Source organism: Ursus arctos, unplaced genomic scaffold, assembly GCF_023065955.2.
Source record: "Ursus arctos isolate Adak ecotype North America unplaced genomic scaffold, UrsArc2.0 scaffold_16, whole genome shotgun sequence".
NCBI classification, from domain to species: Eukaryota; Metazoa; Chordata; class Mammalia; order Carnivora; family Ursidae; genus Ursus; species Ursus arctos.
Window position 1 is genome coordinate 32873023 of NW_026622830.1, and position 25069 is coordinate 32898091.

At 41.5% G+C, this 25069-nt stretch overlaps 1 protein-coding gene across 6 annotated transcripts in view; it reads left to right on the top strand.

Annotated features, from left to right (window-relative positions):
* PLCB1 (phospholipase C beta 1) overlaps nucleotides 1–25069 on the top strand; it is a 661927-nt gene that overhangs the window by 154395 nt on the left and 482463 nt on the right. Inside the window, exon 2 of one of the 6 annotated variants that reach the window (XM_044385689.3) lies at nucleotides 1786–1914. The exons of 3 other annotated variants lie outside the window; for them this stretch is intronic. In XM_044385689.3, coding sequence (XP_044241624.2) covers nucleotides 1840–1914 — 75 coding nt within the window. In that variant the 5' untranslated portion in view covers nucleotides 1786–1839. Of the gene's footprint in view, nucleotides 1–1785; nucleotides 1915–24254; nucleotides 24275–25069 lie in introns of those variants that run through there. 2 more of the 6 variants (XM_044385693.3, XM_057312660.1) reach the window with 2 other exon arrangements.

A 25069-nucleotide genomic window follows, 5' to 3' on the forward strand; every position in this document is an offset into this window, starting at 1 on the left:
CATTACCCTGAGTTCGAGGCTTAGGAGCCAAGCCATCCATAACAGTGTTTTTGAGGGTTTTTTTGTTTGTTTGTTTGTTTGTTTCTGATGGAGTTGCAATCGAACTTACATGTTATCATGTACAGATAAACATCGCACACATGCACACTCACACTCATACTACTTTGAGGCTCAGGTCCTCTTCTGTTCTCAGTCAACCTTCTTGCTCAAGGGCATTCAATCTCATGGATGGAAATACACCCATTATCCACTCCCAAACTCCTATGACCATTTCTTCCATGCGCCACTTTTGATTTTGAGGCTCTCTGACATTGCCCCTTACATGTCTCTCGCACACCCTGATTCCTCATCTACAAGTGGACTCTCAGTTTTCATACATCCCAAACCTGCCCCTCCTCCATCCTTCCTTTTTGATAAATTCCGTAGCTATGGACTTAGTGGCCGAAACTGGACACCTAAGGGTCATCCTTGGGTAGCTCTTAGACCCTTGTCTCCCTCTATCTAATCTATCATAGTGTCCTGTCAATTTTATATCGAATATACATGGAAAATCCACCCTCTTCTCTCTACCCTAACTTTCTCCCAAGACTCAAGGATTTCCCTTGTTTTAGTTGGATGCTTCTTCCCCAGGGCTCTGCTGTAATGTCACCTTAGGCATTGGTTATCTCTTGCCACAGTAATGCTGTGTAACAACCACAAAACATCATGGACGTACAATGCAAAGGTAGGCATTTGTCGTTCCCACATTTGGTAAGGTGGAGTTCACCTTGATGACTCTGCTGGTCTTGGAGGAGCTCACTCACATGACTGGTGCTCAGCAGTCTATCGGCTGATTCAGGATGGCTTCCGCTAGGAAGACTGGAAAGACTCAGGTCTGCTCCACATCTCATCCTCTAGCAGTCTAGCTGGAGAATATTTTCATGGGGGAGGCAGGGGCATAGGAGCGTAAGTAGAGACACCACGTGTTTTTTCAGTGCTCTGGTAGGTCATGCGTTTTAACATCCAATTGGCTGAAGCAAATCACATTTCTGAACTTGGGGTAAAGGGATAGGTTTTTACACTTTGCTTCCTAAGTGGAGATCTGCCCCAGGCTTATCTGTAGGTAGAGATAAGGACTTCAGATTAATGAATCAGCCCATCCACCCCAAGGCCCCTAATAGCCTGAGCCTTTTGAGAGATGCCCCAGTTCCTGATGCTGTGGCTGTGATGTACTTCTCTCCCTGGATCAGAGTTGGGGGCAGGAGTCAGGGCCATAACACTGTATTCAGAAGAGCCTTCCTTGCCTGTTTCTGCTTGTTAGATTCCTGCCTGGAAGCATAGGAACCAGTCAAAGGAGTGGGAGAAACCCTAACTCCTTCCTGGAAATTCAACTCTCCTTCAAAGAATGTAACCTAAGGCAACATCTATCCTACTAATGGCATGTTCAATGGTATCATCTTCCATTCAAAGGGCAGCATTATTGTTAGTAAAGCTTTCCTGCAGTTCAAAGAAAATAGGCCCCTTTCAAAGAGTTTTGTAATACTGAAGTCATTTGCTGTCTGTTGTAAAAAGTTTCAGGATAATTCATTAAGAATAGGAAACAACTGAAGACCATGATACTTTTTTTCTTTCTACCAAATAACAAATGCAAGCTTTAGCAATGCGATTGGGTACAATTGCATGGATTCAAGGGGAACCTAAATCCTTTGAGAAAAAAAACAAAACGTTCACAATGGTGGTAAGAGAGCATGCAATGCTCTACCAAGACCTGCCTTTATGCATTCCTTCCTGTCCTCCACACACCAGACAAATGGAGCTCCTGCTGCTGCTGGATCATGACGCCCATCCGTCCTGCTGCTCATGCTGTTTCCACCATCTGGAATACCTTCCTGTGCCTTCCCTGCCAGTCGAGTCTACTCAAAGTCTAGGTATCAGGTATTTTGGAAATTAAAAATGGGCGTACCCTTTGACCCAGTACATTTGTTTTGAATGATTTCTTCTAAGGGTATAATTGAAGCTGTGCTTTGAGATTGCATGGCACTACTCCAGAACATTAGCAGTATTTACGTCGTCTCCAGGAGTTGGAATTTGATAGTCGAGACTGTGGCGTTGTCATTAGATTACCTAGATCCACATCCTGGCACCACCACTAGCTGGCTATATGATCTTGGCTAAATCACTTATAACCTTTTTGCCCCAACTGTCTCATACAGAAAATCCAGCTAATATTAGCAACTACCTACTAAGCGTGTTGGGAAGATGAAAAATGTCAGCAAAGTGTGCTGTACCTTGAACAATGCCCAGTACCCAATAAGAACTCAGTGCATGTAAGCACCTAGTGTTTTCAGATGTGTTTTCATTCTCTGTGGTTTTTCTTCTTTTTTCTTGTGCAGTTGCTGCTAATACCAGAGGTAGACTCTCTTCTTTGTATTCTCTGCGATCTTTTACCTATGCCTTAGCTAGCGTAGGTGTTCAGTGAACAATTGGTAACCTGTCTAGGAAAGGAATGTAGGCTCTTAAACGAAACTAATTTCTTTCCGGGGAACCCCTGCCAACTCTTTAATTTGGGGAGCTACTCCTCTTTCATGATACCATCTGCAAATGTCGTGACAGTTATTCAAGACCTTGGCAACTTGATAACATGATTCAGATATGTGGCCACTTTAAATTAGCTGTGAGTACAACTGTCTAAAGAGACTCAATTGGGTCAGAATTAACCTTTTGATTGTATTTTAGCTAATGTCAGGAGCCAGTGTTGTGCTTTAGGTATTTAAAACTTTGGTTTTCAATTAGAAATTCAATAGCAATGCATTGCAGCTTCTCATTGTGTGTTCCCAGTGCAACTATCTAGGTTTTTCTCCCTTTGTTTAAAGAGCATTCTAATCACTGCTGCTGGTAGAAGTTGCTTGGTGCGTGCTTTAATGCTGCTTTCCATTTTTAACTTTTTAAACTTGTTTTTTTAACATGTCTCTTTATCCATATACAAACTGTGCCAGAAGGCCAATTGTTTCTGTCTTCTTTTTCAATTAAATTAACGGAGGTATTTTTTTTTCCCTGAAGAACAGTTTCATTTACCAAATATCTTATCGTGTTATTAATAAAGCATCTGGACATTGGCATGGTGACTTGCAGTTGGTGGAAGATAGTTCTGGTATAACAAGATAAAAATGCAAACATACGAATAGAATTCTAAAAAGATCATGCTGGTTACACTGCTATGTTGTGAGGTAGGGAATCTATTCCACAGCTTGGTGCCCTTGGAGAGGGTTGGTGGTCTCTACTAGGAGAAGACATAGACATGAGGAATAGCCTTTTCTTGGAAAGGCAGGATTGATTCCATCTTAACATCCTGCATGCATCCCTGAAATAGAAGTTCTGCTCCCATGCACAGCTCCTGAAAACATAAGAAGAGCATCTAGGCTGAAAGGTGTCCTGTTCCCTCTTTGTCACGTTACTCTTTATATAGATCTGGGGTTTCAGAGTCAAGGTCATGATTTTATCTCCTCAGTTGTTTTGTCTCCGGGCCCTGTTTGCCTTTACGGCAAGGGGAGCTGCTAGTTCTTGACACTAACGGAAGAGCTGTACTTTCCCTCCTGAGCAGATGGAAGCTAGAAGAATGCCACAGAGGCGGATACAGATCTTAAAAAGAAGTTGGGAGAGAAACAAGAGAAATTCATGGGTGATAAATCATTAACTTTTTACTATCCTTCTTACACATCGTGCATTGCTTCTTTTATAAAAGGACCAGAGAAGCACAATGTGAAGAGGGTAATTTTTAAATCTCCAGTGAAAATACTAATTTTTTTTCCCCTTCAAATTGGCCTTTTATGTCCAGTCCTAGGTAGACTTTTTTTTTTTTTCTGGCAAAATCAGCAGGAACTTCCAGGTGGCTGAAATCTACCCTGTGCGTTGTTGCCGAGAACATTTATAGCACATTGTTCGGAACAGAATAGCCGAGAGCGACAGGGGGCTCTTCAAATGTGCCTCATCGAGCCCCAAATTGGAGACATGTTTTTGTCATTTCAAAGTTTCGACAGTAGGGTCTGGGATTCAAAGCAAATACCAGCTCCTGCTGAACACAAGCCTTAATTAATTTCCAGCAGGAGATGAGTGATTGCCAATAAGCCATGAATTAAAATGGAACAGTGCACCCAAGGCCAGGTTCTCGTCTCAAATGAATAGTGTTTCTTGCTGTTTTCTTGAAAGATCATCTCAGACTGAGAGGTGAGCAAGCTCCAGAGCCAGCTCTGACTCTAAGGGGTGGACGGTATGGGCAGACACAAAGCAGTAAGTTCTGGCCCAGTAGGAAATGGAGACCAAATCAAATGACATTTTTTCAGTGTCCCAGCACTAAAGCTATAATATTTACAGAGTGTCTGCTGACATGGCTCCATTATTTCCCTATCATCATGGACTTCTGTCCTGGGAGTGGGGGGTTCCTGAAGGTTGGCTGTTCCCATCACTCAGTCAATGTTTAGGGGCCGCTTGTGCCAAAGTTGTGTCCAAGTGCTGATTGAACTCCCCTGGGACCAGAAACTCCCTCCCTCCAGGAGCATCCTGATTCATCTCTAAGCAGCTCAGCCAGTTTCTTTCTTTCCTTTTTTTTTTCTTAAAATTGAGCCAAAACAAATCCCCAGCTGCTTTGATCCATTGAGGCTGATTTATCCCTGAGGACCTAACACAATGAATCAGAAACCTTCTTGTGCTTGATAGCTTTTTAATAAAATGGAAGACAGGTCTCAAACTCCCCCTAAGGGGCCTCTTCTATGGGCAAAACATCTCTGCGCCTTTCAAACATGCTTCATTGGGCATGATTGGTGTTGTATGTGTATGTCTCCTGGGTCTGGTGCAAGTGACACTAATAACTGCAATAATCATAAATAGCCAATACTTACAGAGTGCTCACAGTGGGCCAGGCAGTATTCTCAGTGCTCATGGAATCCTCACAAGGGTATGGTTACTAGGATTATATCACATTTTACAGATGAGGAAGAATGAGGCATGGAGAGGTTAAGTAACTTGCTCACTGGGATTGGAATCCAGAATTCACAGTCCTAACCACAACATTTTAATGCCTCTCGTGCCCTCATTTGTCTATTTCAATCATGCCTGTGCAGAAGACAGGAGCCACTTTCAGTTTCCTGTGGCGTTTCTAACATCTACTCCACACTGGGTATGTGCTTGCCCCTCAGATGCATTGTCCTGAACCCTCCTCCCAACACTCAGGACGTATCAGCCCTGTTTCTGGGAAGAAATGGACTCAAAGAGAACAGAATGCAGCAGAATCAGGATCAGAACCGAGTCACTTCTGGGTCGAAAGCATGCAGTTTCCATTCTACCAGCCCACCTTAAGGACCATACCTGGTTGAGATTTGCTCTAGCTGCCCTCCACCTGCCGGGAATGAATGAGAGCTTCCTGCAAAGCCCAGCTCGGCTCCCCACAACCAGTGCCCTCTAGTGGTATGAGAAAAGGGGTCAGGTGAGTTCTGACCGGTTTCATGTCAGGCCTTCAGAAGCAAAATCACCAGAGTTGGTTTCTGAACCCCCATAAATCTTGATGTTTATCTCTTCCTCAATTCTGAGGCCTTCTCCTTACGTCTGTTATGATCCAGATTCATCCTTTAGCAACTGATTGAGTTATGTACCGAAACGCTCATTTCTGTACCCAGGCAGGGGTTAGCTTTGGTTTTTATAGAGCTGCATGCAAAGAAGAGAGGGTCTCCGAGCAGGAAGCCTGATTGGTGGGCTGCTAAAGTAATTTTAATGATCAGGGGGCGGAAGCGGAGAGGGGGCAGGCATGCGACCTAACACCAGCTCCAGGAGCAGAAATGAGGGCCTGTTCTTTACAGCTACCCACCCCCCGCCCCCATGGCGTGTTAAGGATTTGTGGAGATGAATGCATTCCTCTTTTGAAGTTTAAATGCTCTCAGAGGAGGTGAAGCCGGTGGACAGTTCTCATTATAGAATGAAGTGCTTTATTGGGTTGCTGTTTGCAAAGATTGCCTGCAGGGAATGAGTGATTTGTTGAAAAAGCAGGAACAAAATAGGGTGCCAAGATCAAAGATGCAACGTCTCAGGCATGTCTTCTCTTGGCTTTCTCCAGGTCTTTCCTCTCCATCTTAATTATGAATTCATTATGATGGGAGGTCCCAGTTGGATTCCTGGGGACAGGCAGAAGGAGTGTCCCAGAAATACCAGCTGCAGTTCATTGGTCATGTCCAAATGTGGAATCTTTTTTTTTTTTTTTAGTTTTTATTTAAATTCCAGTTAGTTTTCATACAGTGTAATATTACTTTCTGGTATACAGTATAGCAATTCAGCACTTCCATACCTCAAGTGTGCAATCTTCTACATAGTCAAGTATTAGAAAGAAACTTGTTACTTTTGGGTCACATTTCCTTAAGTTTCAGGTTGAATCCCGTGTCGTCATCTCACTTTGGGCAAATTCCTTGATGTCTGTGATCCTCAGTATTTTCCTCTGAAAATGAAGATAGTCATTCTTTTTGGGACTGTCTTGGGAATTCAGTGTACTCATGCCTCACATGATTCGTCAACAGATGGGTGCTGACACATAGTAGGTGCTCAATAAAATTGGATGCTATTCAAAGTATTGTGGTTTTAATGTTAGTTTGTGGATTTATGGAAAAGTGAATAAAGAACCCTCCTTGTATGCAATCTTCTCTTCCATTTTTTTTATGGAATTGTTTTTAATACTTGATTTGGAAACAGAATCTTTACAAGTTATACTGTGAATTGTTACCATCAGCAGAGAGCTGCCACTGTACTTTTACTAGCATTAACCAAATCCCCAAGAATTAAACTTACCGAGGCAGTTTGGAGTTTTCAGACACATCTTTTTTTTTTTTTTTTCTTCAGCTCATTTGCAAATACTTATCTCAGATTTAAATCATTCAAATGACTTCAGAAACACAACGGAAGCAGAGCAGAACTAAGAGTTTCCAACTGTCATGTCTGGTGAGGGATGATGTAAAATGGGACATTTTGTTGGCATCTTCCTTGGTCTGTAAATAGAATTAACAAAAGCATCCACGTTTCAGTGGTTAAAAATAGTGTTTATTTTTGACATAGCATGGCTGGAGACTGAGGGGTGGGAATGGGTGCTGATGGGTAGGGGTGCGTGTGCTTGTGGCACGGACACTCTGGAGATCAGTTAAAAGGTCTTGTCTCTGGATTCAATTTTAATTGGATCCATAAAAATGGCCTTCCTTGCCTCTCTGGTGTCATCTTCAAATGAATTAGGGACGGAATCTATAGAAGTAAAATGAGCTAAAGAATTGAACAATCCATTGACTTCTTACAGATTATCTATTGCAAGAGTCAGCCCAAGACCTGACCGCTCCCTTTAAGCCTTCAGAGAGTATTTTAATGTTAATAAGTTTTTTTTTTGTTTGTTTTTTGTTTTGGTCCAGCAGTTCCTCTATCCTACGCCATTAATCATTAATTATGTTGTTAGTTAAGAACATGTGTACTTGACTCATGGTGGTTTATTTCTTTTCTACAAATTATACAGTAGAGCTGTTTATTGTCTGTATTAAGGGAGCTTTAAATATCAAAGTGGTTAATCCACTTTTAATGTGGGTTGAACAATCAAAATGCGTTACTGCTTTATGCACAAGACCTTCTTGTGGGGGGAGAGCTTTTCATAGCCAGCAATTAGAAATCATACAAGATTGGAAGACCATACACAAATTCCTTCTGAACCAAACATTGCCCTTAATTTATTATTGAATACATGCATATATATTTCCATCTGCCAGGAAATTTATGCTCTTTGCAAACACTAATTAATTTAATTCTCATAACGACTCTCACACTTTATAGATAAAAAACAGAAACACAGTGAGGTCAAGTACCTTGCCCGAGATTGTGTAGCTAGGAGGTGGAAGAGGTGGGATTTGAACCCAGGCCATGTCTGTAAGCTTAATCAATACTCTATCAGTACTTGTAGTCTACTTAATTAAGTATAATAAGAAAATAAACTAACAATAATGAAGCCTGCCAACATTAGCACTGTACCTCTTTTGTCTTTATGGTGCTGCTCTGTTTGAATTCCAAATAGAAACATTCATATTCTCTCTTCTTAATGTTAAAACAAAATCTCAATTTGGGGACTTAAAATTAAAATCCAAACAGAAATTTTAAAAAAATGTGGACCTAGAACCAAATATTATTAGGAGGAAAAATTAGTGTGGCCTTCAGGATCATCAGCTGTTAGGGCTAGGAGGCTCAGGATTTTCTTATCCCTTTATTTTTGGAGATGACGAATCTCAGGTGGGGAAGGTCGAGGCTGGATCCATTCTCACTGGTGACAGTTCTCCACCTGCACACACGGTTCCCAGTCTGGCCTTTCTGCTGAGCCATCTTTCTGAAATGCCTCCATGTATCACAGCCCAGAAGACAGGCCAAGGACATACTGAAATCTGAATCTTTTCTGATCTTTGGTCTTTTCTGTATTTCCCAAGCAGCTTCAGTATTTGCCCAGAGGACCTAGAGCATGGTGGGTGCAAGGACTATCTGATTCTTTGGCAGAAAGGAGCCATCTGGCTTTTTAAAAGATGGATAGTTGATGGGCCAACTTGTTTTGTATAAATGACGATACAACTCAATTGTGGCAAATGGATACATAGCCATCGTGATCCAGATCAAAACAAGAACATTTCCACCATGCTAGAAAGTTTCCCCATTCTCTTCCTGATCAGCCCTCCCTGCCTTAGAGGCAACCACTATTGGTTTCTATCACCGTAGATAGTTTTGAACTTCATCTAATGGAACCGAACTATAGACACTCTTTTGTGTATAGCTTCTTTCACTCTTTCTAATGTTTTTGCCTTAATCATGTTATTGTGCATATCAGTTTGTTTTTGTTTTTGTTTTTTAAAGATTTTTATTTATTTGACAGAGAGAGAGAGACAGCCAGCGAGAGAGGGAACACAAGCAGGGGGAGTGGGAGAGGAAGAAGCAGGCTCCCAGCGGAGGAGCCCGATATGGGGCTCGATCCCAGGACCCCGGGATCACGCCCTGAGCCGAAGGCAGACGCTTAACGACTGAGCCACCCAGGCGCCCCCAGTTTGTTGTTTCTATTAACTACATAACTGAGTAAATTTCTTAAGTCTATAATTATATACAAACAGAGGAAACTAATTATTTTGAAATGCAGGTGTCGGTGTATTTCTAGAAAACATCTATCGGATAGGTTAGTATGTGTGCCCTTTATTAATGTGTTAATAGCAAGCTCTTCCAGTTGATGTCCTAACTACTGTAATTTGGAAGTAGCAATGAGCGTATGTGATGAACATCTGTCACATCTGTAAAGTCACATAAAAACATCTGTCATTTTTCCTTGGCAAAATAACAAATATTACCAATATTAATATGGTTTATTATTTACATCCTTGATTAAAGAAAATGCTTAGTTAGCAGCTAGTAAAAATAAAGGTATTTTTGTTATTCTAGTTCACAGACCCCCTGAATTCTGTGGACACTCTGTGGTAAACTCTGGTAATATATGGTTGTTACATGGGATGGTTCTCCTGGCTGCATGGTTCCTTGTCTTCTCCCGCACTATTTTTGGCTTTTGAAATCTCTAATGCAGTCTTTGGGGACTGGACAACTGGCTCCAGCCACCTCTTCTCTTACATGTGAATGGGAACTTATGGCCAAAAGATCTTTTTAAGTTTTTGTTTCATACAACAGTTAAGTAGCCTGTGGCCATCTCTCTGAGTGGACTAGTGGAGGCACGTGGTAAAAGACTTCTGTGAACAAGGGAGTATGGTTTTCTAAGGGCACTTTGATTAGTCTTTGGAAATATCCCTCCGTGAGATACTAAGAGTGAAATTCTCTCTGCCCCCAGAAGAATGCCCAAGACCTTTCTCGACCACGAGGGTCATGCAAATAGAACCAAGGGCAGGAGTATTCCTGTGCCCACGTAACAGCTGACACAGAAAAGCATTTATTTTATTGTTTGAATAAGGAAATATGATATTTTGAAGATTTCTACAAATACATTCCTTATAACTGGAAATAATAGCTAAACTATGTCACACTTCAACATCTGTACTCCGAATGACTGAGAATCTTGTTAGTGGGTGCTAAAACTGAGATATAGAGGCCCCGTGATGATCTAGTCCATTGAAGTGTCAAGTTTAAGTCTCCTGGTTCAGAGTTAAAGGGAGCCATAGGATGAGGAGAAATCCGTGTCCATAATCCTGTTGACAGCACTTTTCTTTAGGCTCTGATTCATAGCTCATCTGCTCCCTGCCGATTGCCCTGAGCTCAGCAATGCCAAGCCAGTTTCCATGGTGCTGATTTGCATACCAAACCAGGACTCGTATTTTTGTGTTTGCCTCACACATTTCCAGTGCTAAGTGTTCTTCTAAGAAAGGGATTAGCATGCTAGCCAATTAAGAGAATTTGCCAGAAATAAAGCACCCAGGGAATTATTCTTCAGGTTATTTTGCTGCTGTTATGCCCAAGAACTGACAACATGGCTGATTGGTTTTGTCAGAACAGCATTGGTAATATGTGTAGTGGGTTTTTTTCTTTTTGTCTTACTGTATCTTTTAAGCAGTTTACAAACGATTAAGAGAAATTTTTATGTATGTGTATGCGGTTTTATTGTGGGGCAGGAATGGATTTCGAGGAGTTTCACTTTGGAGATACTGTTTGTTTTTATGGCTGTGGGTCTCTCTATTGGAAAATTTTGCCTCATTCACTAAGAAATATTTTCTTAAAAGGCATCATTAAAAAATAAAAAGAAATTAGCCATTATCTAAATCAGCATTTTAAATCAGCTTTAATCATCAGAACAAAAGCTGGATAATGTTTGGTTCTAAAATTTCTCCGTTGAATAATACTGATCAACACATGGGAATGAAGGACTCGTACAACCATAGGATGAATCAAATACGTGATGCTGAATGAAGGAAGCCATGTACCAAAGAGTATGTACTGTTTGATTCCATTTGATGAATTTCTGGAATAAGGAAAATAAATCTATGGTAAAAAAAAAAAAAGAGAACAGCGCTTACCTCTGGGTGTTGGAGGCAAGGGTTGGGGTGATGAAAATGCTCCGTATCTTGATGGGGTTTGAGTGATGTGTGTGTGTGCATTAAAACTCATGAATGTATACTTAAGATTGTGCATCTCACTTATATAAATTTTACTTCAGAAGAGCAAAAAAATAAAGTTCCCCATTGTACAATGTAGAGTTATTATATCAGAGATTTAGAAAAACTAAACACTGACAAAAACTGGTGTGATTAGTTCAATCAGCAATATTGGAAATTATGTGTGGGTATGTCTATTCTGTTACTTCAAATATTTACCTGAATCCCTAGATACTTGTGGAAAGGTGTCTGCTTCCAGAAAGTACTGTCTTGATTTCTAGTTTTGTGTGGTCAGCAATTATTTGATTGAGTTGGAAAGTGGGTTATCTGGACTTCATTTTGATACATTTTCCTTTTTAGAAATGAGAAGAAAGGCATTTGTGATTGTGCCTTTGATTAGGTGGCATTTGATAATACTGTTTCTCAGGGAAGGGAAAGCTTAGGTTTCGTCTCTGTTAAATGCATCGGTTGTCAGACATTGGTACGCATGAGGATTCAGAAAGTCTTGACTTTCTGAAATGCTCCCATAACTCCAGAGTGATCTTTGCCCTTATCAATGCTTTGAATTTTCTAACTTGCCACTTGAAGGGGGCTAGGAAGCTGAGGAGGTGTTGTTTGAGCCACAGCTCTGAATCCCTGCCCTAAAGTCGTGGTTGGTCCATATCACACAGCTGGCGGAAACACGCATGTACAGATTAGGCTTAGAATGCAAGCAATGGAGTCAACCTTAAATAATGTCTATGCAGGAAGAGAATGAGTACTTCAACTGCACCTGCTTTGTGGATGTTCTTCTCTGTTGATGTCCTTTCTCTTCTCTTGTCACTGAACCTGAGTCCATGTTGCTGTGTATACAACAGTCAGCTGTAGAAGGTACTGTAGGTGGCCCACCCAGAGCCTTTTACAGATCCCAACTTCTGTGAGGAATGGCTTCTCAGGCTCACAGCTGCCTCCCTTCTCAAAGAATTACCCTTGCCTTGTGGAAGCTGTTTAGTCAGAGGTTACAGATCTGTCTCTCAACACACACACACACACACACACACACACACACACACACACACCGTGCTCCCCTCTGACCCCAGCCAATAGTCCTGTCCTGTTGCTACAAATAGGAACAACTCTGTAGTGTGATTTATGATCCAGAGCTTCCTGTAAGATCAGGCCAAAAAGACTGTACTCAAACACTTGTCTTCCTGTTTATCTTCCCCAAGAAAATGGTGAAGATCCTCAGCAGAACTTCAAAGGGACGAAGGCGGGCCCACCTTAGGAGAGCAACAATGACTGCCTCTAAGATGACTTTACATGGGGGTACATGTGATTAGGTATTGGCTATTTTCATGTTTTTCCTGCTCTGAAACCAGATGCATGCTGTGTTTGTGGAGTGCGACTCTTCTTGTATGAAACAGAACCAAGAGTAATTACCCTCCCACGTATTAATGCAGGAGGGAAAAACAGGAAAAAGCATGTTTTTAAACATTTTTCTCCTCTTACCCCATCAGAAAGGGCATAATTTATACTCATTCCATCTGTAAAATTTTCAACAGGAGGGACACATACAGAAGAAATAGAAACCTTAACCTTGAGTCATTAGAATAGGCCAGAGACTTTGTAGCTCCTGGGAGCCAGGAGCCTCCATGTTTTCTCTCTGGGGGAAAAATGGCTTCACCCTTCAATAGGCTCTCCTATGTTTGCAAGTGGCACTATTTCTTGCAGATCGAGTGTTCTCTTCCAAATATTTGGGATTATAGAGTCATGAAAAAGTCTAACTATTTACACTGCTTATTTACTTACATTGAAAATGAGGTTTATGTGTATTTGTTTTTTAATTAACTGTGAGAGGAAGGGAAAACCATTTCTTTCTCTTTAGAGTAAAATTTTGGTGCCATGGAGGGCTTGTCAGACTGCCTGCAGCCTAAATGTTACTTAAAGCAGAAAACACTAGCAATTGTTTTTGTTTTTCAAATAAAGGGAAGAGACAAAAAAGAACTGTATCAATAATCTATTTTCAAAATAGTGCTGTGTCAAAAACTCCTCAACTTCCATTGGTTTAATTGATTCAGGAGTCTGTGGTTCACCAACAGAGACTAAGCTTACCTGGTGGTTCTTTGGGTCCTGGCTGGTTTCACTCCTGTGCCTGATAGTCAGCTGGTTATTGTTTGGGGCAATGGGGACAATGGAGCCACCTCTCTCTCATTCTCCAGCAGCCTAACCTGAACATGTTCCCCTGATGGTGGCAGAAAAGCAAGGATGAGAGTAAGCGACTTCACTTACCCAAACACTTTTCAAGTCCCTGCTTGTATCATATTTGCTAAGATTCCATTAGCTAAAGCATCTCATATAGTCAAACCAAGGGTCGCTGCAGGAGAATACTACAAGATTAATAGTCAAAGGTATGAATACCAGGAGAGACAAAGGATTACAGACATTGAGGCATCTACTTTACACAACTATATATATATATATATATATATATATATATATATTATATAGATAAAATTATATATAAATTATATATAAAATTATGCATAAATAATATGGTAGTACTTATATTATGTTATTAATTATATTATTACATTATTTATTATATTTATTATACTATATTTATATTATTTGTATATAATTTTATCAAGGGAAGTACAAACCTCCCAGCTAGATCCTTAAAGCTCCAATTGTTACTTCATATTTTCTCTTTGTCTTTTCCTTTCCAGATCCCTGCCCCGACTCATTTTGACCTTTTCCATTCCTCATCAGAAATTTTGCACACTCCATTCTCCTTCTTGGAATATCTTTCATTCTTTTCCCTTTATCTATCCAAAGCCTAAATATTTCCCAAAACCCAGCTCAAACTCACAGTTTTCTGGAAACCTCACACTTGTGTCATTGTTCAACACTTACAACCTATTTTATATTAATGGTTATTTTTATGTGTATACATGTTTTGTTACTCTGATATAGCAAAAGTTCCTTCAAGTCAGAGACCATGTCATAATTATTTGTATCCTCCACATGGGCTTATTACATAGTAAGAGCTGAATAAATATGTTGATTAACTGGTCTGGTTTCCATGTTCTATGCTGATCTCATTCTTGTCTCTATCAACATTATCCTTTTTCTCCATCTGAGTTAGCATCTTGAGTGCCATGTTCAGTCAGTTAGTAACAGCTGCCTTAGAATACTGTGTTGAGAACATCTCTGCAGCTATAACTAGGAAGAGTTGGAATGAGAGCCATCATAGATTAGTAATGGTTGCCATGGATGCAAGAAAGGGATAAGCCATTCGAATTTGGTACCACAGTAGTTCTTAATTCTTTTTTGAGTGGCATTACATCTTCTAAGCTCTGGAGGAAAGTGGTAGTGACATTCATTAAGGGAAACCATGGTAATGCCAAAATATTATAAGGTATGTGAGAAATATATACATTTAAGCAGAATCTCTTCATAAGAGGCAGTGTATGTGAAGATTAGAGGCCTTCTGTCAACCAAACTAACTTTAAATTCTGGTTCTGCTGATTTTTGACTCTGTGCCTTTGGGAAAGCTATATAACCTTTGTTTGCCTGAATTTCCCCATATGCTAAAAAAAGAATAATAAAAAGAATAAAATGCTACCATATGACACAAAATGCTTAAAATGGGTCTTGGGTTCATTGAATAAACATTCAGTAAATACTAGGTACTATTTTATTATGCAAATATTATTAAGCAGTAGGGAAACTACAAAGCACTGTGTGACCTTCTGAGTGTGAAGAATAGTATGGCTGCCTCTTCACTTCCTTCTTCCGACTCTCCTCTGTACCATCTTTGGTGGCCCACCCTAGTAAGAAACATTCAGGGAAGGCAACTGGGAAATTTTGTTCAGTCCAGCTAAGTCAACACATTGCAGAGTCACCACACACCTCTGGCCACCACGTGCTACAACGGAAACAGAACTGGCCTTCACAGCCGAAGATGTTGTGTGACTTTGGGCAAAACCACTTAACCTTTCTCTCTGGTTTTCATGTCTTAATATTCTCATGTATAATAGGGAATGCAGGGTGGACTTTTTCATCCTTAAGGTCCTTTCCAGCTCTAAGTGTATACATTAGTCATTCTACTTCCCACCTCATTAAGCTTCCTGTGCCTGCCAGTCTGTCTTACGCATTTCCTGTGGTTCTGTCCCTAGGCAGTCAGCTAAGGCAGAATGAGTGCTCGGCAAATCAAAGGAGCGGCGAGTGTTTGCCTAAGTTCCCAGAGCCACCAAAGTCAAATGCTAGGGGCAAAGGGCAGTCGTAAGTGGTGGAATTAAATATTTACCGTGTTAACTATGACCACTCGCAGATTTCACAGAAAGCAGACCATATTGACTGAAATGTTTCGCTCCAGTTTTTCTAATGATATGCAATCTTGACTAAATTTGCCAGCTCTCAGGGGGCTGAATGCTATTCAGCAACATTAATTTCTTTGCCTATTTCCAGTTACAAGCAATTACAATCTTGGCAGTTTTACTCTTCTTGAATGAGCACTTGTACACTTTATTGATATCTGGCAGGGCTGATTCCCTCCATGCAAAGACTCACTTATGGTTTTGATGCTAACTCTTCAAAGTGCTTGAGCCACAGATCAACATTGCTGGGCATTCTGGGGGAAGATGTTATCACGGGATGCTCTGGAACAGGAGATTCCAAGCAAGCTGAAGGGTGTTGATTTTTTTGTGTGCTCTGGCCCATGTCTTTGCCCTCCCCCTACAGTTGGTGAACCAACCAGTGCTGGTAAGGTAGTTCATGCAGCGTCACCATCTCTTCTTGACAATCCCCTCTCTGGGAACTGACATTGTCTGCGGAGAGCCAGCTTGCCTATAATCATGCCCCCTCGGGCAGTACACATCCAATCTCGTGTTGATTCCAGTATATCAGATCCGGGCTCCTCACCCCAATTCAGGAAAACTCGGTAGGACCATCTCAATTCGGAACTCCACTGAGGTTGGCTGAGACTTCTTTGGCAAGTGTATCAGAGCCTAACTTCTCCTTCTGCCCCAGCCTTTCCCTTCCCTCCCCATTCATTCGCTTAGGTAGGTGCTGATCCCATAAACATCCACTTAGCCCTCTGCTTGTATAAAAATCTCTATCTCGGTGACTACTTTCCAGGTAACCAAAGTGCAGCTGCAGTGACATTGGGGGAGGTCAAGAGCTGGGAGACAGAAACATCTAAGGTGCCAGCTACCTGGGAAATTGAGTTTCTTTTCCCATTTATAAAATGGATATTGAGGGGTAGATTACAGGCAGCTCAGTTAGTACAGATCTCCATGCCCTGCTGTAGTCATCAACGTTCTCTTTTTATCCCCAACGGCATTTATCACCTTCTATCCTTTATAATTTGCTTATTGATTATCTTTTATGTTTTTGGCTTACTTTCTGTCCACTCTCTGTCTTGCCCACATACCCACAAACAAGAATGTAAACCCCACCAGGACAAAGATCTTTGTTTTGTCCACTAATGTATTAAAACACTTAGTAGGTGTCAATAACTACCAAATGAATGAATGAACAAGTGTGTGAAAAGACGAGTATAGGCAGGGTGACCATTCGGGAGGTTGTGATCACAACTAAGGTGAGTGGCAATAGAGGCTGAGTGAAGTGACAGAATGAAATTGAGAAGTGATTTTAAGGGTTTGGGTCAAGGAGGCTACACAGAAATGCCCTTAAAAAAAAAAACAGAAAGTTCTCAAACTTGAGATTACAGCAGATATCCTGGTGGAGTTAGGACACAGATTCCTGGACCCCACCCACAGAGTCTCTGATTCTGGAGGTCTGGGGTGGAGCCCCATGCTTTGCATTTCTTTTTTTTTTTTTTTTTTTTAAAGATTTTATTTATTTATTCGACAGAGAGAGAGACAGCCAGCGAGAGAGGGAACACAAGCAGGGGGAGTGGGAGAGGTAGACGCAGGCTCAAAGCAGAAGAGCCTGATGTGGGGTTCGATCCCACAACGCCGGGATCACGCCCTGAGCCGAAGGCAGACGCTTAACCGCTGCGCCACCCAGGCACCCCCCATGCTTTGCATTTCTAATACGTTCCTAGAAGATGTTGCTGTGCTGGTCTGGGGTTCATACTGGCTTAGAAGAACTTGCCTCTGGCTTCCCCCCAGGTTTTCAGCCTTATCCTCTGTCATCGTCCCCTACGCCCGCCCTGCTCCCTTCACCAACATCTCTTTCCAGTTCCTCGGATTCATCAAATCCTCTCTGAATTAAGCAGTTGGCAAGAGCTGTTTCTTCTTATCTTCCTTTGGCTTTGAGACTTTTAACACCCTTGAGATCTCAGCTCCCTTGGGAAGACCTTCGGGAAGCCTTCCTGTGCCTCTCAGACTCGCAAAAGGCTCACTATGTGTTGCTGCAATAGACATTCTGTAACCAGAGCCTCATTTGGGTAATTCTGTCTTTAAGAAATGTCTATCATCCTTGATCGTGAGCTCCATGGTGTCAGGGGCTGCCTCACTGTTATCACAAACACTGTCTCCTATCACCTACTGGAGTGCTCGGCACAAGTGAATACTCTGCAAATATTTGTTGAATGAGCAATTTTATGCTGCCCCCCCATCAAATCCCATGCAAATATGTGAAATTGGGGAATTTGCAAATTCATAGGATTCATAAAATGAACATGCAAATCCTAAGATGTTCCTATCTCCCAATTATGACCAGATTTGATTTGTATAGATGAGCTCAACACCCAACCCAGATTATTGTTAAAGCCTCTTTTGGTACCTGCTATTCATTATTTACCCATCTTGGTTCTGTTTAATAAGGTTTTGGTGCTTTTTGTTTTCATTGTAGAAATAAAGAATGAAATGTTAGTATTCACCTTGTAACAACTCCATAATTTTGAAGGCACTTGTTAAATAACCTGTTCAGGGGATGCCTGGGTGGCTCAGTCAGTTAAGCATCTGCCTTCGTTCGTGCAGGTCATGATCCCAGGGTCCTGGGATCGAGCCCCAAGTTGGGCTCTTTCTGCTCAGCGGAGAGCCTGCTTCTCTCTTTCCCTTTCCATCTGCCTGCCGCTTCCCCTGCTTGTGCTCTCTCTCTCTCTCAAATAAACAAAATCTTTTTAAATAAATAAATAACCTGTTCATCTGTCCTTTTTTATTTTGTGTGCAATTCTCATTATTTATCCTTATTTTTCCCAGAGTGCTATTGGCTCCACTTATTTTTCTTCCATTGAGAATACATTTTAAGAATATTTCTTTTCTTTTCTTTCCTTTCTTTCTTTTTTTTTTTTTTTAATTGAGCATCTCAACTTCTATATTGGGGTGCAGAGACCAACACTAAGTTTGGAATTCATAAATAAAATGGGAATTATAACCAGACATTATTTCTCTAAAGTCTTATCTCTGCAGTACACCCTAGCATTCATACTAGGTCTTTAATTACAAAAAATTTTTTGGGTAAATTTCTGTACAGTTGATGGGAACTCCAGGATTAAAAAAATTCTTTAGCCACATCAGAGATATGTATTTGTATTTTTTTTCTGGCCTTATAGTAGTTCAAGTTCATTATTAAGTCCTTGTTTGAATTTTGGGGGGAGAGGGAGGTTTTTAATGAATATAAAGCACCTGAACTAAGATCATTTTGACGAGTCAGATGTAGGTCTTCTAGGTCTTCTGACCCTTTCGTTTCAGAACATTCTTAATGTACTAAACTAAATGTTAGTTTATAGAAACTGCCCTTTTTCTAAAAAATAAATAGTAATATAATTAATAATAATAAGTCATGGTGCTAAAGCCTCACCCTTTCCTTTTTCTTATTATGGCTCCATGGATGATGATGCATTACTCTGGTGAAATAAAGACCATACTCACTCAAAACCAAGGCACTGAATGAGCCATATGCATGGTATCACTGTGCCAAGTGACGGTGGAGTGGCAGTGTCACCGAAAGTGTTAGCATCCCTTGATGGTAACCGCCTGGGGGGTTCAGTCTGTTAAGGGGCTGACTTTGGCTCAGGTCATGATCTCAGGGGGGTCCTGGAATCTAGCCCTGGGCTGAGCTTTGTGCTCAGCGGGGAGTCTGTTTCTCCCTTTCCTTCTGCCCCACCCCCCCACATGTGCACTCTTTCTCTCTCTCTCAAATAAATAAATAAAATCTTAAGAAAAAAGTGTTAGCGTCAGGTTTTCAGCAACAAGGGCGAGATGTGTGACACAGTATTTTGGCTGCCTGTATATAGCAGGGTTTAGCATGATGCATGCAACCTTTTCAATAACTATGTGATGCATGAATAAATATTCTTCTCTACATGTCCTTATCATGTTGTAATTAATAAAGTCGGTGTGTTTGCAAAGTAACATAGACACACAATCATAAGAAGTTGAAGATTGTGGGAATCAAATACAAAACATGTGGGAGCCCTTGGAACCCGCAGTTAATACGTACCAAGTGTGTGTTATATGCCAGACTCTGTTCCAGGGGATCACTTCCATTAGCACATTTGATTTTTCGGAGGTAGGTATTAGGCATCTGGCACTCCCCCAATCTGCAGATGAGGAAATTTAGGTTCACAGAGGCGGTCTTGCTCCACATTACACATTACAGCTTACACATGACAAGGAGATTGGCCTTCAGGCAGGGTTGCTCCCAGCCCAGAGCTCTAAAGACCACGGTTCTGCCACTGCTGTGTCAGTTAGGACTTCCACATGTGGTCACTCATGTTAATCTGGCTGTCTTCCTTCAAGCCAGCTCTCAGGGAACCCAAACCGTGACTTGCGTATCCTTCCATGGGCGTTTTTCATGCCACCCTGGCTTTGTCCTGACACCTAACTAGTAAGACTTTCCTTTGCCATCCATATACCCATTATCAAGGAATGCAAAATGGTTTTAATGAAAAGTAGTTTTATCCCCAGCTTTACTGAGGTATGCTTGACCAATAAAAGTTGAATATGTGTACAGTGTACATCATGATGTTTTGATATACAGGTACACCGTGAAATGGGTACCACAGTCAACAAATCCATCACCCTACAGTTACTTTTTTAAAAATGGTGAAAACACTTGAGCTCTACACTTGTAGCAGATGTCAGGAATACATTGTCATTGACTGTAGTCACTATGCTGTATGCTCGCGCTTCAACACTTACTCACCTATGACTGAGAGCTTATACCCTTCGATCAGTGTCTCACCTTTTCTCCTACCCCGCCTCTGATCACCACCAACTAAGAAAGAAAGAAAGAAAGAAAGAAAGAAAGAAAGAAAGAAAGAAAGAAAGAAAGAGAGGGAGGGAGGAAAGAAGGAAGGAAGGGAGGAAGGAAGAAAGGAAGAAAGAAATGAAATGGAGAAAAAAAGAAAGAAGGGAAGGATAAAAGAAAAGGAGAGGAAGAGCAGAAGGGAGGAAGGGAGAGGAAAAGACAAGAAAAGAAAGGGGAAAAAGCAAGCATAGTGGATTGCTAGATTTTTCTCTCCTGCTCAGTTTTTGGTGCATCCACTTATCCCTCTGCACTTCTCTGTTAGCACACATTACTGAAATAAATTATTTAGGTAGTAAGCTAAATTTTCAGTGTTCAGAGAAGATGGCACACAATTCCAGCAACTGGTAAAAATATTCTCCTTGGTGTTTTTTTATTTGTATGGATGTGTAGTTGTTCTCTCTTTTTAAAAAGATTTTCTTTATTTGAGAGAGAGAGAGAGCACAGAGGGGGGGCAGGAAGGGAGAAGCAGACTCCCTACTGAGTGGAGAACTCGACTCGGGGCTGGATCCCAGGACCCTGAGATCATGACCTAAGCTGAAGGCAGACCCTTAACTGACTGAGCCACCCAGGTGCCCCCTTGTACTCTATAGAAAAATGTAAACATATGTGAGAAAAATTCTGATTCAAAGCAGATTTTAAACCAGGTGGCCCTTTTCCTGCTTCTAATTGCTATTCATCAAACCCCTTATGCTCACCCCCCCCAAGCACTTCATAAATGTGCTTTTCAGTCCTGTGTTTTCTCATATAAACTTCCATGTTCTTCTGCTTATGTGTTTGGTGTATGTTAATGAAAACTGACTTTTAAAATAAACATTTTTGCTGCCCCAGAGTTTAGGAGAGACTTTGAAGCAACTGGAGGGGTGATATGGGTCCTGGGATGGGAACAGTAGGCTTCTGATAACAAGCCAAAGAGGGCGAGAGGTCTGTTAAATATTTTATCAATACTCCCTAGTTCTCAAAAGTCACATTTTAAAAACTCCAGGGTCCCCAACGACATTAGCTTTGATAATAATACAAAGTCTAAAACTCTGGTACCAAGTCACTAAGATGTATCCAAATAAGTAAAAATCCCCAAATTTAACCCCTGCCACGGATCTGCTCTTCCCCAGCACGGTGTTGGGAAGAATTTCAGCTACCACAGTAGACATGTCAGTGCCCCGTCCATGCCCCCTCGGCATCTGGTCTATGCTGTCAGCTTGCTGCTGCAAGTACTTGTGACTTTCTAAGAGATCTCTCTGGTCTCTGGAATGCTCTCCACCATGTGCTGGGCAGACTGGAAGTGTCAGAAAGTTAAAGCCCCTAGAAGCAGCCCTCCACCAATTACAGATGGGCTTTGGTAGCAAAGGACCCCAAGCCCCTTGGCTTTCAGGCAGGAAGATCTGATGTATGCTCTCCCCAGCAGGACTGAGCCTCGTTACTGGCCACAGTTATCTGTCTCATTAGACACTCTCTTTAGGCTTCCTTCACCTTCCTGCCTTGCACTGGCATTCACCTATCATTGTTTCCTGGGATCACTTTGCCCAGATAAACATTCTGCACTCTATCCTTTATCTCAGGTGTGTTCCTGGGGCAACCCTACTGAAGATACCTACCGTAATATTCCAAAAATTAGATTACCGAAGCCATCCTGATTATTTTATTAAAATTTTCTTCCTGTTGTGGGGCGCCTGGGTGGCTTGTCAGGTGTGGGGCATCCAACTCTTGATCTCAGCTCGGGTCCTGATCTCAAGGTTGTGAGTTCGAGCCCCATGTTGGGCTCTGTGCTGGGCGTGAAGCTTACTTAAAATTTTTTTTTCTTTCTGTATTTTTCTTTCCTCTGTCAAGCCTTTTCTATTCCTCCATTCCCCCTGAATTCTAAGGTTATATAGTCCCATCCTACAAAGCAAAGCTCTTTGCAATAATGTATAAGGAACACTGCGAGCTAAGGAATAATGTATAAAAGAGAATAGGCGGATAGAATACAACACTATAGAATATAATACCAGAATCTTATAATTGTTGTGAATGATACCTTAAAAACTCTTTAAATTTCAAGATAGAAGATGCTTACGAATATTGAATAAAAAAGATATTCTATGAGCATTTCTTAAATCAGTTTTTAGAGAGACTTACATTGTCAGACAGTAAAACAAACAAATCAAACCACTTATCTAGATCAACACAAGGTATTTCTCAGAAAGTAGAAGAGCCCTCCAACTTACTTCCAGTGTTTGAATTTAAAATGACAAAGGCATACATCTGGAAAAGCTTCCTTAAAATTCTTCGCTTGGTAGCGTGAGCAGTCTCCATGGTCTGTCAGAGGAAGGCAAGTAGCTATTACTGACCAGGCATGTGTTGAATTGTTTGGGGCTGTACCACATGTCAAGGTTTGACAGAACTGACATAAAAAATATACCTCACGTTGTGTTGGAATTGAAAGGAACAGCTCTTGTTCATTAGAAAGGTGAAGTTTTTCAAAAAAGCCACCTGCTGCAGTCAGATCCCCATCCCACAGAGCGAGAAGGGTTTCCAGTCAAATCCAGCTCACTGACTGGGCATTCCCAAGAGCGCTCTGATGCCAGAATGAACTTTGTTACACACACCTTTGCAGAAATTGGCCATTCTTTTCATTCTGTTGGGTTTTGTATCTCTTCTACAATATAATCGTGGATACTCTCGGTTATAGATAAGGTTTTTGTGGAAAAATACATTTACAAAGTACATGATGTTCCAGTTATTCATTGACTTGTAACATACCACCCCAAACTTGGTCTTGTAGAACTGCACAATCATTTGCTACAGTCCTCTATTATGGTTCTGGGCGACGACTAGGCCAGCGAAGGAGGGATCACTGAGGTCTGGACACCTGAGGCTCCTGCGCTTGCTTCTCTGTCACTATCTCCTCTCTCCATGTGGTCTCTCCAACATGGTGGATTCAAGATGGCTGGGCTTCTCACCTAGCGCCTCATGCTCCAAGGAGGCATGTCTCAAGAGAGGACCAAGATAGCAGCTGTGTTGCCCTTTAAGACCCAGGCTTCTGTAAGTTAGCAGGAAATCACTGAGGTAGCTTGTGTTTTAAGAAGAGACATACAGGGGTGCCTGGGTGGCTCAGTTGGTTAAGCATCTGCCTTTGGCTCGGGTCATGATCCCAGGGTCCTGGGATCCGCCCCACCTCTAGCTACCTCCCTGCTCAGTGGGGAGTCGGCTTCTCCCTCTCCTTCCTGCTTGTGCTCTTTCTCACTGTCTCTCCTTCAAATAAATAAATAAATAAACAAATAAATAAATAAATAAATAAAATCTTTAAAAAAAATAAGAAGAGACATAGATTCCACCTCTTGATGGATTGTCAAGGAATTCGCAGGCTTTTTAAAGCCACCATATTTAATAACGATTCCCTTTCATCATTACAGGGCCTTATCGGTACTTGTAAGCCCAGCTGGACCTAATAGTATGCTCAGTCATGGTTGGAAAAAAAAAATCGGCCGATTTAATATGTCAAAATTATAATATAGCAACACATTTGCTGATTTTTAAATGTTGTCCAGCTGTTTTTTTAAACATACTTATCTAGAGGGATGGGTTAAGTGAGAGAACTGGAGATTTGGAAGGAAGATGTTGACTTCTAAATCAAGAAGAAATATGTGTTCTTGCTTTTGCCGTCAAATTCAACTGACACCTCCAGTGACTTCTATCAGCATAATGCTGTGCATAACGCTGTGCTAGGCTGCTGTGATTAATACACCTAGGTAGAGGAAGCTTTAGAATTATGCACGGAACTTAGTTCTAGGTCTTTCAGGAGCTCACAGTCCGTAAGGCGCATGCGTGCGTGCGGGCGCGTATTTGCGTGCGTGTGTGTGTGTGCGCGCGCCCACGTTCACAGGCAAAATTCATTGACGAGGATTATTTACCCATCGTTACAGAGGTCGTCCTAATGAAATATCGCTGGAAGACATGTATTTACTTTTGACGTTCTGCAGAAGTGTCAGGTAACAGTTCCCCAGATTTTCCCACATCCAAAGACAGCTGCAAACCACAGGCTCTGTACGGAGTAGAAAAGGCATTGATCACATCAGGCGATAGTGACCTGGTTGATATTTTTTCTGTGCTTCAAATTATGATTTATGTGCAAATGATTGTTGAATGAATAAGACTTTACGTAGCGTCAGTGGGCAAAACCTGGCATCGGCAGGTCTTCTGTCTGGGGACTGGAGACTTCCCTGAACTATTTTGAGGTAGAAGTGTTGAAGGAGATTAAGAACATTCATTTCCTCTAGCTTTGTTTTATGAAAGTGTAATTGAGGCTAAGAGGCAATTTCTTAGTGGCCCTCAGTGTTATTTTTGCTCTCATGAATGCATACACGTCAGCGTCCCAACCTATTTACAGAATTACTTCCTCACGCAGGCTGTGCTTGCTTGTTTGGATCTTTCCTGTAATTATTAAGCCATCTTACTGTCTTGAGTTTGCACATGGGCATAGGATGACCTGGTGTAGCAAATGCTGTCAGTACTCCATCCGTACCCCTCACAGCTATCACTGTGGTCCAGCCCAGCCATTATCTGCAGGGTGTCCCTGAACGCTGCTCCTTTTATTTTTTCTCAAAACTCTGAAGTCTGTTCTGCTAAAGTGTGTGGCAGCCCACATGCCACAGAATGTTTATAACCATAAGACAGTCCTCAAACAGTGACTTTTGTGAATCAGTGTATAAATGCCTTGGGTCCCTCCTGCCTTGGACGTGAAAACATGACCTCCCCGAGGGTATACAGAGCTGCATTTCTGGATG